The 14,894-nt window shown below is 42.5% G+C and overlaps 1 protein-coding gene across 1 annotated transcript; it reads left to right on the forward strand.

The window, feature by feature from the left end:
* The first annotated feature begins 5,611 nt into the window (after positions 1 to 5,611).
* Positions 5,612 to 11,561, forward strand: LOC146521022 (caspase recruitment domain-containing protein 18-like). The gene is made up of 3 exons (XM_085154569.1): positions 5,612 to 5,918; positions 10,265 to 10,469; positions 10,770 to 11,561. The coding sequence occupies exons 2-3, from the start codon at positions 10,274 to 10,276 to the stop codon at positions 11,075 to 11,077; spliced, it is 504 nt and encodes a 167-aa protein (XP_085010695.1). The 5' UTR covers positions 5,612 to 5,918; positions 10,265 to 10,273; the 3' UTR covers positions 11,078 to 11,561.
* The last annotated feature ends 3,333 nt before the right edge of the window (positions 11,562 to 14,894 follow it).

The following is a 14,894-nucleotide window of genomic DNA, read 5'->3' on the forward strand; positions in this document are numbered from 1 at the left end:
CACTATTGTTTGAGTGTATCTGTAGTCATCTATACCTTTCAAAAGCTGTTCTAAATATATACACTCTTGCATTGTGGAAGCCAGAGCCATATACTCTGCTTCACAGGTAGAGAGTGCCACAGTGGGCTGTTTCTTGCTCTTCCATGAAACTAGAGAACTGTTCTTACATAGATGTACACAGTAACCAGTAGTGCTGCGTCTGTCGGCGGTGTCACCTGCCCAGTCAGCATCACTGTAGGCTACTAGACCCAAATTTTTATCTGTGTTTCTCCTAAAACACAACTTCTTATCTTTGGACCCTTTGAGATTTCTCAACACGTTTCACAGTTCCCCACTGTTCCTCTGTAGGCTCATGGAAATGTTGTGATAACTTGCTTACCACAAAACTCAGTTCAGGACAGGTACCTGATGCAAGGTATATAAGACTGCCCATAGCCTCTCTATACATCCTTGTTTTAACCCATACAAGGATTTTTGTCATCTACACACTAACCCTTCTCTTCATAACCTTCTGACTGATCAATGTAGATTTCATAATCAATGGGAGCATGTAAATACGCTGTCTTCACATCCATTTGATGGAGTAACATGTTCTCCTGCGCTGCTCTTATGCTGGTTAAGTTAGCTGTTGGTGAGAGTGTCTCTCCTAATCTATCCCCAACTGTTGGCTGTAACCCGTAACCCTTGGCTACGAACCTCGCCTTGTATTTGTTGTTTCCCTCAGTGTCACTCTTAATGGAATAAACCCACTTCCCCCCCCCACTGTTTTCTTTCCCTTTGGCAAAGTGGTTAGGGTGAAAGTGTCATTTTCCCGTGACGAGTGGACTTCTTCATCCATGGCTTTGATGCAGTTCTTTGAGTTAGCTGATTCTATGGCTTCCTTAAATGTGTTTGGGACACCACACACTGCCCTGTACCAGTAGTCTATGGTAGTGTGGATGTCATCGCTGCCACTGCTGGCAGCTACAAAGTCATTTAAATGTCCTGGTTTTCTTCTCTCCCTAATAGGATACCTTTTGTTGACAAATCCATCACTTGCCACACTTGATACTTTTCGTTCACGCTCATCAGGTATACCACTTTGTGGACTTTTGTGTCACAGGTGCCAAGGCGAACCGCCTGGTGTTGGAGGAAAAGGACCCAAAATGCAGGCAGCAGACTGATGAAGTGTAGTTTACTTACAAAGTGGCAGTGGCAAAAACAGGCAACGAAGCATGAGACATTACTGAAAGGAACCTAAAGTGGGAAAAACTAAAGAGAAAACTTGAAACCATCATGAAACGGGGTGAAAGGCAGAGAGCCGCAGACTAACGAACAGGACACCATGGAACACAGACAAGCCGACAACGAGCACAGACCGACACCCACTATATATACACACACAAGGTAATCAGGTAGTCACACACAGGAGGGAAGAACAGCTGATCCTAATACACAAAGACGACTGGAGGGTACAAGCTGAACACAATGACGACAGACACAGACCTTCAAAATAAAACAGGAAATCTAGAACACGAACAGGGCACAAGGGGAGGACACAGAATACCAAAATCAGAATAACTAGGACAGAGGACAATAATCATATTAAACACAAAATGCTGGGTCAATGATCCAGCACCACGACATTTTGTCCCTCACAATAAGTTCTGGAACCTCTTCATTGTCATTGTCACTTTTCTCTAAATGTCTGTTAGCCATAGGCTGTCTTACTCTGCTACAGTCATCATTTATTTCTCCCTCATCTGTCTGTGTTTGTCTTTCTACACTTACTTTGCTCACAAACTTAACAAGTCTATGTTTCTGAACTTTCTCAGTTTCGGGTGGTAAACTAAGTAGGCAGGACTGTTCTTATCATAACCTACAAAGAAACCTTGGTCACATTTTGAATCAAGTTTCCCCTTGTCCTGTTTGTATGCATAGCGCACAGACCCAAATTTCTGCATCTTTGACAAGTCTGGCTTTTTACCTGTCAGCATTTGGTAAGGTGTTTCCCCCGTTCACTTATTAAACCATCTTTTCCGTGTTACAGCAGCAGTTTGAATGGCATAGTTCCATACGCATTTCGGTAGCTGACTGTCAATTAGCATACATTTGCCCATCTCGAAAAGAGTACACCTCCCCTCTCGGCTGTACCGTTCTGATGGGGTGAGTACGGGGCTGATGTCTCATGCTTAATGCCATTTTTTCTTAACAGGGTTTGGAAATCTCTGCATGTGAACTCTGTCCCATTGTCTGATCTAATGCATTTTACTTTGCCATATGGTGCAACATCCGCTAGAAATTTCTCTGTTGCCTGCACTGTATCAGTTTTTGTCTTCAGGAAATATATAAACACTGAGTTTGAATAATCATCAGTGAATGACATATTCAGCACATATTTGTACCCATCAATAGATTCAGTGGCTATCGGACCTGCTAAATCTTTGTGTACCATTTATAAAGGAGCCTTTGCTCTTGTATCAGGATCTCTGTTTCGGGTTTGTGCAAACTTTCCCTGGATAAACACTTCACATTCCTGGTCAGGACTATCAGTTCTCCCCTTAATCTGCATAGCGTTAACCACACCTTGTAATCTTACTACATCTTCATAGTTGCAATGACCTAATATCTCATGCCATGCCTGTATGTCATGGCAGGTGTTACACTTATCATTACCCTCAACTTCAGTCTGCAAATAACACAACTTGCCATACACATGAATGTTAAAGTTAGTACCGTCTTTGTGGGTCAACATGTCTTGCCCTTGTTTAAAGGTGACTGTTGCACCTAATGCAGTGGCTAACTTTACAGAGAATATGTTCTGGGGGTATGATGGAATAAACAGTACATCTTTCAGCGTTGCTTTGCGTCGCTGGCCTGTATTGTCAATCAGGAACACCTCTGCGTCCCCCCTCTGTTGGGTGATGCCTCTGCACTGGGTACCGTCTGCCAGTTCCACGCTGTGTGACTCCGGTCTGAACGCGTGGTCGAAGCTCTTGAACTTGGCGATGTTGTTAATGATGTGTGAGGTAGCCCCAGTGTCCACCAACAGGCCTTTCTCCTCAATGCTGTATGCTGACTGCTCGACTTTGATGTCTGCGCCCTTAATCCGGCATTTCTGCTTTGGATCCGTTGGCGCTCTCATCTGTGACCTTCCGCGCGCCATCCTGTTTGTCTTTATGTCTACATGTGGTATCACTGTGTGTGTTGCTTTTGCAATGACTGCACCACGTCCTCCGTCTGCACACTTTTGCTCGGTGGCCTTTTAGTCCACACTTGAAACACACAATGTCCACATCGCTCTTGTATCTGCATCGTGCGCTGAATCTCGTGTGCTCACGCCCGGTTCTTACTCCTGTTCTGATTACGTTGTCGCTACACTCTGATGCGCTTGACTTTTCAGTGTCTTCGAAACTCCGTAGCTTTGTTTTGAACTCAGCAAATGTCATATCGTCTTTATTGTGATTGTGACTTTATGTATTGAAAATGGTTTAAAACTTTCAGGTAGTCCTTTTAAAACCATAGCAATCAGTAATCCATCACCTAAAGTCCCACCCGCATTGCGCAGCGCTGTCACCTGCCGCTCCTATTTCGCCATGTCTGCTGCCTGCTTTCCCCTGACCTGCCAGGCCCTCTTATTGGCCTCTGAGACACCCCAGATGTGTCAAGTTCATAATCAGGGAGGGGCGGAGTCTTTCCAGGACAAGTCAACAATAAATACAATAAAAACATGCAATAAACCCATAAGAACAAAACACTGTACAATATTAAAATATTAAAAATAGTAAAATACAGCAACTCATGCACAATAAAAAATGCTAATGGCCTGACAGTGAAAAAGCCGTCGGCCTCTGGAAGGAAACACAAGACATTTCAGAGGCTGCAGGCAGATTTCTTTGGTTTTGGGCCTTTTTCAGCTTTATTGGACAGAGCAGTGAAGATAAGTGACAGCAAAGCAGAGGGAGAGAGAAAGGGGACGTGGCCCAGGTCAGAATCAAACCCAGGCCAGCTGCTCTCCACCTCGTGGCACATGGTCACCTGCTCATCCTAGTGAGCTCCACCAGCAGCCCTTTCACACAGTTTACACTGTCAAACACTGTGTGTGGACCTCAGCTAACAATAGGCTACATTTAAGTCTGGACTACATGCTTTTATATTGAGGGATATTTTTCACTGTTTTTATTCCATCAGCAGCATCATGAGCAACTTTGACATAAAGACATCAAACTCAAGCTGACTTTAAACTGGATCTACTTTTAATACAGGGCTCAAAAACAACTAACATCTTTATTATATATCAGGACAGAAAGTCATTTCATCTCAAATGGAAAACAGCTTTATTTGGAATAACAGCTGATCAGCACTATCAACTGGTTTGGGATCTCCACCAGTTTCATGTCTTTACAGCTTCTCCAACAAAGTTCCTGTAAAATCAGCATTTTTGTCTGTATTGGTTTGATAGTGATTGATTATTCAGTCCCAATCTGCTGTCATCTTTTTCAACTTCTCCAAGTGAAATCCAACAAGTGTATTTAACAGTGAAACCAGAGTGGAAGCTGCTCATATATAGTTCAACCCAGGCTAAAAGTGAGTTGAGTAGACCAGCATCATCAAAGTGTCAGCTCTCTGAACATGTTGCAAGATCGCCATCTGCAGGACAAAACTAGTTTTTCTCGCCCTCCTCGTCAATGTCATGATGACGTCATCGTACAGCAAAACATGCAGATCAGGTGACATGACTGTCTAAGACACTGAGTTAAACTATGGCAGGTAAACATGTGGAGGAGGAGCAACAACTGCAACATGACGCTCGAACATTGTTATTGCATTATACAGTTTCCTCTCTAACTGAATAATGCTGTGAACAAGAACAGCTGTGGAACCAGGGTCCTGAGTGTCATCTATTGATGAATGCAGGTCAGTGTGTTGCTGGTGGAGGTGATGAATCACAGCGTACATCTCACGTTGGAGTCAGAGCTTTTCTTCAGCTGCTCTGGTCTTCAAATGTAAGGCATCGACGGCTCTCCTTTTCAGGTCCGTTGGAATATCAACTTCTTCTGTCTGAGAAATATTCATGAACAAAACCTGAGAAAACAAAAACAGCAGCAGTAACAGTAAATTGCACTTATAAAATCACTGAAAAGCCACATTTGAAATCTACCTAATGCCTTGTTCATCAAGGCATGAGTAGAACGGCAAGGAGACGTCACAGACATGTTGAAATTGTCCTTCTGATGTGAAGACGGTGGACTGTGGTGGCCACTGCAGACTGTTGGACTCCGTTACAATCTTCTTCAGTCTCTGTTACAGTCGTGGATTTGCTTGGACAGCCTGATAGTGACTCCATTTCTGTCTGGAACAAAGCATTTATATTAAAAATACATTTACAGAAAATACAAACACTAACAACATGTGTCAACATAACATCATATTTTATTATTTAGATTATATATATTATTATACTTTATTAATATTTATTTTTCAATAAAGATGACAACCAACTGCGGTTTGAATCACTGAATGCACACCAAGCACTGCAGATATATTTTAAGACTTCTACATTTTATAAATAGTGAAAAAATTACAATTAAAATTCTCAAAAAAACAAAACTGGGTGAAAATAATATGTAAACAACTTAACAACCCCCAAAGCGTGTAAGTCACGTCACGTGACAGCGCAACATCTAAACACAAGGGGGAGGGGAGCAAAGTGTGCCTGCTCTGCGCTGACACAGGAGCGGCGAGTCCAGCGACTTGGCTGTTTTGTCTTTGCCGAAAGCACAGCAAACAAGAGCGGAACTTAAAGGGGTCTCCACCCTGACTTCCAACCGGAGCGGCCCGCGGAGCTTACAGCGCCGGTGCACAGACGCCTGCCCACGGGTCCGAGTAACAGCTAACAACGGCTTCAACGAGGCGCCGTGACGTCACTAAGAATTAAGGTTTGGGTTTTTTGGATCAATCTTTATTCGAATTGAGACCAAAGAACAGGAGCAGCAGCTAACTCAGTAAAGAGATTACCGGAAGTGTGCTCGGACACGGAGGTCAGAAGTTAAATCAGCCTAAACAAACACACTGAAGCTTTTTGAATATTTACCCGAACAATGATGTCATAATTGTGTAAGGTTGGAGGAAAGTTTGATAGTGTGAGGCTTATGTCCTCAAATTGTGGTTATGCAGGTGTTGTGCCAAAAAGTGGTTGTCTGGCAAAAACTGATTTCCGGTATTTGCCAAAACCTGATTGCTTGTATTTAAACTGCTATAAATAACTTGTTGATCTACAATATGTGAAACATATGTCAAATATATCCCTCGTGAATTATATCAAGTCATGTTGACCAAAAAACAACATTCCTGTAGCAAGGTAGAAGCCGCAATCACTTTTTGGCACTGACCTTTGTATCCTTTATTTGTGCAGTTAAAGAAAATTCTTGTTTACTTTAAAAATGTCTCTTTTAAGAGTAATCTGGCCAAGAGGACAGCTGAAATTGCAACAAATGCAAAATTAGTTCTGTAAACATATTTTAAGTGGACAAAACGAAGCTGATTGATTATAATCAAGTACAATAACACAGCTACAAAGATAACTGAGAAACAGGTAATAACAGGTTCACTGAAGTCTATTTAGCAACATACGTAATGATGTTACACATGAAAAACACACGGAAACATTGGAAATCGTTTTTTGGCAGCCAATCACTTTTTGGCACAACACCCGCTTGTACATGTACACAAGAGACACGAGAGTTCTTTACTGATGTTTACTGTGCTCCTCTTAACGTACACAGGCACACCGTAGAACTGGTGAATTCAAATGTACAATAAAGTTATATTTCAACATTAAAACATATAAAATTTGAAAAATATAAACAAACATACCACTTTGGCCTGCAAGTGGACACACTGGTGTATTTGGAACTTAGGACTTATTATTTCTTATTTAGCTTGGCATTCGCATGTCAAGACCATCATCATGTGCAGCTTCTCTGACCTTTTTCCTAAACAGGAAGTGATCTCTCACCTTAAACCTTCTTAATTGATCGATGACTTTCGTGTGTCAAACTAGCAATATGCTGTATACAAATAAGAAAATGTTAACACGTTAAACATAAAAATAAAAACAGAGAAAATAAAATCCGTGAATGACATTATAATTACAAGAGCGCCGCTTAGCGGTACAACACTAGCGTTTCATCAGCTGTTACAGTGGCCATAAATATTTTGTACTTGTAAAACAAATGCGTATTTGTGAACAGATGGGTTTGGCTGTGGGAGGGGTGCACGAACAAAATTTTTAGATATTTTGGTTTACAATGTTAGAAAACTCAGTTCACAACTATGTATTTTATTTACAAGTATAAAATATTGATGGCCACAATTTTAGCCCTTAGAGGCTGTGAGGAAATTGGGATTTGTGTTCACACCCTCCCTTTAGTGAATATGGAAGTTGAAAGCAAAAAAAAGAGTTTAATGAATTAAAATACAGAAGAGTTGTAAATGACTTCGTGTTGGTGGGTTGGTGTGCAGAAAAGAGAACGCAGCGTGGGTCCGGTGCTGGGGGGAGGGGTCCGACTGGTTGAGGCTGGTCAATGAGGAGGTCTTTGAATCTGGAGCACGGGGATGGGGTTATGGCGCTGAGCTGCAGTCCTCATGGAGCTCTTCCTTTTCTCTACATGGCTCTGTGCTCTGTGAATGGTGATGATGATGGCATTCTCCTCCAGGGTCAGAATGGTGCAGTGAGTCAGGGAGAGTTTGATTGCCCAGTGACGATGCTGTCAGCCTGCAGAAGACTGCATGTGGTTGGAAACAGGATCCTCTTGGAGCAGATCTCTGATCTGTTTATTGCAGGAGTTAAAACAGACTTCACCTACAGCAGAGTGTGTCGGTGTAAAAGCAGGAGGGTGGTGCTGATCCAGTCCCCAGACCTTTGCATGCTCCAAAGAGTTACGGGAAGGTTAAAATGTGTTCATTAATTATTTATCATGAAACAATAGTTGGTCTACCAGGAGGACTGTTTCTGAACCAGGAGTCACACAATTAGGATTTTTGCTTGTACAGATGAAATAGTGATGAGGAGTTCTGTTTTGAATAGAGATGGACTGATCCAATATTGTGTATCGGTATCAGTCCTATGCTGACCTAAGTTACTGGATCGGATATCGGAGAGAAAAAAAAATGTAATCTGATCCATTAAATATCACAAAAGCACCGCACAAAACTTGCGACATGGCGTAACCCAGCTCATGACATTAGCAGTCACAGCAGTTATTATGTGTCACATGATAGAGCGGCTGTGGCATGCGAGACCTGTCGGCAGTCTGGTGGAGCATTTGGAGCCTCGCTACGTACTTGCAAATGCATTTCATTCAGCTATCCCAGAGAAGTGAAGCAAGTGTGTGAGTTCATCTCTGAATGTTTGTAAAGCATTCTCGCGTTAAGCTTAACAACCGATATATGGAGCGACTGCCTCTTCTCTCCCCCCCTCTCCTGTTGCTACTTCAATTAGGGATGGGTTTTGATAATCGATTTATTGATTAAAATCGATTCTGGCTTGGATAACGTGATATCGATTCATTAAAATCCTGAATCGATTTTTTAAATATTAATTCATTTTGCCCAAAATGCCAGAATGTCAGGTTAAACCTCACAAAATTTCAAGAACCACCAAACAGTTAAAACAGTAAATGAGAGCAGGAACACAGATTCAGCACAAAGTCGTAAACACACAGCGCGGACCTGCGGATCAGAATCAGTGAGGTGTCGCCTTTCTCACCCGACGGCACGGACACGGTCGGGGCTGAAAGCCGACAGCTCGCTGATTCTGATCCATCGGCGGGTCCGCGCTTTGTGTTTACGTCCTTTTTGCACTGATTCTAAAGCTGTTAGTTTGATCTCTCTCCAAACAATATTGACCAAACCAGCAGCAAAAGAAGATCCAAACTACGCTTCACATAAACATTGTCATGAATTCACTCTGACTTTTGCTGTTTTGCTTCCACCACAATAAAATCACACTTCATGCACAGCTCTCTCTCTCTCTGAGGCAAAATCGAATCATGGATCGAATCGATTCGGGATCTTGTGAATCTAAATCGAATCAATTCTAGAAATCAGTGACAATACCCAGCCCTAACTTCAATCATGAAACTGATCAATGATCAGCTGCTTTTCTGTCACGAGTCCCATCTCTCTTTTTTTATTAATCTCCCACTTTGCACCAGAAAATGGAAACCAGCGGATAATCAAGGCATAAATGAGGCGGAGGGTGGGTTTGGTTCATTTATTTTTTATTTTTTGTTGGGAGTTGGCAACCCTATTAGTTTGTTTAATATTTCCACTAACTACTCTTTAAAATACCAGAATAGGGAGGATGGTGTAGGTTCAGGTTTATTAGATTGATCAGTGTTGCTGAACTGTAAAATATTTTGGGTGCAGTGTATTTTTTTGCATAAAGGTAGAACAGAATAGCTTTAATGTTTTGTTTTTATAACTTGAGTATAGACTTATACAAAATGCAGCAAGATATTTAAAAAACAGTTTCTGATTATAAAATTCACTATCTCGGATTCATATTCATATCGGTATCTGCAGATATCTAAATTTATGATATCAGTATCGGACATAAAAAAGTGGTATTGTGCCGTCTGTAGTTTTTAATGAGCGACCAGGATGAGAAGGCCTGATGAGGCTCTCAAATGTGTTGTTTGCTGGAAACAAGTTAATAGCAGCATTCTCATAAGACTTCATTATTGAAAGTTTCTTTTTGAATGAGTTTGTCTTCCAAAGCAGAAGAGTCAATAATCCATTCCCAAATCAAAAAACTGTTCCATAACAACCTTTAATTTCCATTAAGTATAATTGCAATTATAAATAAAATGGCTCTGGTCTTTGGAGTGATGTCAGGAGTAGAGCCAGTCTGAGCTGACTGAAGTCATTCCACCTTAAATCAGCTGCAGTTACAATGCTGAGTAGCAGCAGGAAGGCAGCATGTGTTCAGTTTAACTGGCACAGACTCAAGTGTGTTGTCACTTCATTGTTTGTTACCTGCACAGGTACCGCCGGTGCCCTGATGGGAACTTTTATGTCAAGGAAATGAAATACTGATGTACATATTCTAATGTCATTGGTCACAGCCGCAACCGGGTCATCGCTGTGTCCCACTCTGTCCCCCTACAGACGCTGTGTCACAGTCTTTTCACCCACAAACACTGGGTGGTGCAGTCGCCTTACAGCTGTGCGCTGCCCTGAATGATGTGATCATTAAGTTTGTCCTCTGTGCCGCCTGTAGGTTTTCCAGATGATCGTTGATGGTCACAGGAGGGAGGAGAGGAGGATGAAGGAGGTGGGCTGTCAGTGGGAGAGCCCCGTGGAGGACAGGAAGGAGGTGGGCTGTCAGTGGGAGAGCCCCGTGGAGGACAGGAAGGAGGTGGGCTGTCAGAGTGAGGCAGTGCAGGTGGATGTGCTGAATCAGCAGCTCAGCTGGAGACACTCAGGTGAGACTCATGCGTGATCTATGACCGTTATATGAGAAACACGGAGCTTCAAACTCAGGTCCAGTGTAACATTGAATAGAATAGAATATCTCTGTTTATTGTCACTGTTACAAGAAAAACGGAACACAGTGTGGCATCTTTCCATTGTGTGTAATACACAACAACATAAGTATCTATGCCATAACACCGAGTGACCTCAGTCCTGCTTACAGCAAACACATCCACACACTGCCTGTGGCTCTTGTGGTCGGAGCTCACATCTGCGCTCAGCATAAATCCGTCCTTCCCTCTCTCTCGCAGGTCTTCCGGGTCCTGATACGTCAAAGCCCCCTGCTGACTGCACGGCAGAGGAGATGCTGATGGCTGTTCGCTCTCGGTTTATGGACAGAGTGTCCGAAGCTGTCCTGAGCAGGCTGCTGGATAAACTCCTGGAGCACCGCATCATCATCGATGATGAAATTGATTTAGGCAGAGCGGATGGAAGGGTGAATAACGCCCGACGGGTGATCGACATGGTGCGGAGAAAAGGATCCCAGGCCTGCTCGGCTCTGATCGCCGCTCTCTGCAAGGTGGATCCGTTTCTTTCAAAGGAGCTGCAGCTTATGTGACGCACTGCCAGATGTTTTCCATCAGACACACAGATCAGCACTCACAGGAGGGCAAATCATGACTCATCTGTAACACTCAGAAGCAGCTAATACCTTTCAGTATTCAATCGTCCAATCCACTTACAGAGTGGAAACTTGAGCGCTGGCTCGTCTATTTGTTTTGGTTTTCACATCAAAGGTTTTCACAGAGACGATTTTCTATGCGTCTTTATTGCTTTATACAAACAAAGATGTTCCAAACAGCAGAACATGGCAGAGTTTCAGCAGGTTTCAGGACTGAAGTGTTCCAGAAATTAGATCTTGAGTCAAACCTGAACAGTGAGCTCTGTGAAAAAGTCCAACAGAAACCAACAGATTAATGAAGATTTTGGCTGTTTTCATGATGTTGAATTGAAACGTGTCAGAGAGCAGAGGATCGGACTGTTTTGTGTGTTTCTTTCTGTATCTCTGATCAACGTGAAAATAAAAGATGAGTTTCCTGTCACCGTGTCTGGTTCAGTCCGGATTTGTAAAATAACCTTGAACATATTTAGTAACTGACAGTCATAAGTATCAATCATTGTAGGTTTTCACAAATATTCAGAGATGTTGTGGTGAGTCAAGAAGCTAATAACCATCCACACCTGGACCCTAGTGTACTGTGACCTGCAGTGAGCGGGGGTGGAGGTGACGGGGAGTGATGGTGAGCAGGTGCTCTGACTTCATGATCTGAACAGGACTCTGTGATGGATTTGTTACAGGCAGGGAGCTCTAATCTGTCCATCTTCATCTTCTACGGCAGAGAATAAAGAGAAGCCAAAGATTCAGTTACGGATATCCCGACAGTGCCCCAGTGAAAGGTTCAAGTAAACTAAACCTCCTGAAGGAGGGCAGTAGGGGTTGTTCAGATCTTCGGTTTGGGCCAATCCTGTGGGCTAAGATCCAGCTACCGGGCATTTGACTTCTCTACCCACACCCACTCCAGAGTGGGACTTCTGATTTATTTCCTTTAATAGGAGTCATCTGAATTGCTCTTTGTCTGGCCACCCTGGGCTCATCTGCCTCGGGAGACCAGGAGCAGGGGATGACTTATGGTCAAGATTGACAACTCAATGCTAAATAAATGTTTAATCAAAGTTAAAAAACTGATCAAACCTTATGGTCTAAAAGTAATGACATTTGAATGACATTGATTCATAGTGTCCTGTTATCATCGATTGTTCTCACCTGGTCAAGTATAAATAGATCAGCAATCACATTGAAAAATCATCTATTTATTGTTAGCTGGGAAATTAAAGCTGCTACTATTTGGATTATTCCATTTCAACCCTCTCACAGTGGTGCAACCCATCAGACCACAATTTAAAAAGTCACTGATTTATAGTTGTGAGGGAAATTATACTGAGTTATAATTATATCTCTGGGTGCAGAGATGGAGCAGCTGGAGATGGAGTCTCTGAGGCTGTTTTCTGTTTGAGTCTGGCTTCAGTTCAGTCTAATTTAGCAGCTTTGACATCAGATATTGTAGGGGACGAACAGACACACCCACAGGTGAGTTTCCCACCCAGAAACAGAGCGTGAACATCACCTCTGTCTGCGCTGTGTTGGTCCCAAGGTTTGTTCTGGGCTTTTAAGTGGAGGGCTGGAGCTTGTGAGTGATGGAAGCTGAGAGCTGTGTTTGCACATGCTCAGTGTGACAGGATGTTGGCTGCTGTGAAAGCTGAATGCTCTCTGGTAGTGATGTCACACATTAGGATAACTGTGCTAGCTCTCTGTCAGAGTACCAGGGCCTCGCTTTGACCACATGACTCTCAGTACACAGCATGATGTGTGCGCTGTAAACAGGAAGCAGAGGAGCAGGACTGAGGTAAACCTCCGAGGGATCAAACTGAGACTGGGCTCCAGATGTTTCCACATGTTTCTACTCTGCCGTGTGTTTGGTGATTATTTCAGGTATAGATTGTGGAATATGACCAGTCTGATGTGAACCTGCTTCTCTGATGGCTCAGATTCAGTGAGATGCTGGAAACATCCCTCAGAGTCATGTGATCAGTGACGTCTGCTTCAGCACTGACAGATAGAAAGCTTTTCAGACCTTTGTCTGGGTGCTAATCCAGCTGTGTGTGTGTTTGTGATGACAGTAAATAAATGTCAGACTTACAGCTCCTGCTTGACTGCATTAAAGTGATAAGATGACTTTAGCACTTGGATGGTAGTGAAAGCAGGAAATGACAAATGTAGCACAGCAGCAGCGTTTAACACGTCTGAGCTGGAAACAAGAAGTCTGGTATGAACATCATTCATAGAACAGCTTCCAGCGTCTTTTGCTCTGCTATAGTTTAGATGGATTTGCATTAAAGATGTAAAGAGACTAAAATGGTGAGGATCAGGAGGTCAAAGGTCAGAGCTCCTGTGGGTCTGAGGGCAGCCTCACGCTGGAGAAGGATGATGGAGTCTGACCTGAGCCATTGTTTGACATGAACACATCAGCATTGCTATCAGTGAGCCTAACGACAGCCGTTAGCATCATTTCAGTGTTTCAGTCATTTAAAAACACTTCCTGTCTCTGTGGTGGTTACAGTGACATCATGAAGTTTGTGTTTTGACCTCCAGAGGGCGACAAATCAGCACAGACAGAGAGCTCCATTCAAACTTTGCTGCCATCAGTAATAATTCTTCAAATATAATCATCAGTGTTTGAGCAGTTATGATATCAGGGACAATCTAGACATGTGTGACAATACTGAACATGTCACATGACACACCTTAAAAATCATGTTTTTTTCTAACTTCTCACTCACCAAAATCTCATGATTTCAGATTCTTGCTGTTCCCCACCTGCCCTGTAGGTGGCCTCAGAGTGGTCCCACCGTTTCCAGTAATCTGACACATCACATCCTCAATCAGCACACCTGTTCAATGACCAGATCCATGATTGGATATTTACATCATTCAATCATTTCATTCACACAACAACATCTTCAGTCAGTTACTTAGTTACTTTTTAAAAACACAATTTACAACCTGAACAGGTGATAAAGTGATAGATCTTTCAGCCCAATTCTACTTTTTCTGCATAATCCATCATCCAAAATGTAATCAAATGGAAAAGTCTCTTTTTAAAACTTGTTTTATTAGTTTTAATCTTTTCTCAAGCAAAAATTAAATTGCAACATTCTCTCACTGGAAGAAATTTGTTTAACATTTAAACCTATTTTCTGCACATTCCAGCTCATAAAATAAAATGTTTTTTGTGTTTACACTCACTCTTTCAAATAGATGCAAGTAAAACACAGCAGAAAATAAATAAAGTCAAAGACTAGCAGTCCTTTTGCTATATTTTCACCTGTAAAGCAGGAGTGGGGTAGGCGGAGGGTTACCCTGGTGCAGGTGTGCAGCGGTCAGTGGAAGAATCCGCGAGTTTCTCTGTGAGTTTCCCATTACGTCGTAGCTACTCGGTGCTTGCTCGGAAGTTTAGGGTTTTTTTTGCTGTAAAAAGAAGTTTTCTTCCCACGCACAACGGACACTAATGTTTTTGTCACTTTTTATGGAATCAAACTCAAAGTAAGGTCAGTACTTCCACGCTTTAAACGCTGCACGCTCATACTCTCTCTGCACTCGATATATTATCCATTGTTCTCCAAAAGTTGATTCTGTTCATCTGGACGTAGCGTTTTGTGGGAGAAACGTTTCGTCACTCATCCAAGTGACTTCTTCAGTCTCAGCTGACTGCAGGTTTCCCCAAACTTATAAACAGTACATTTGCATAATGACTGAAACCAGCCCACTGAAGGAACAATGGACTGGGAGGTCAGTTCCTTAATCATAATTATGCAAA

This window comes from Neolamprologus multifasciatus, chromosome 3 (genome assembly GCF_963576455.1).
Source record: "Neolamprologus multifasciatus chromosome 3, fNeoMul1.2, whole genome shotgun sequence".
Taxonomy (NCBI): Eukaryota; Metazoa; Chordata; class Actinopteri; order Cichliformes; family Cichlidae; genus Neolamprologus; species Neolamprologus multifasciatus.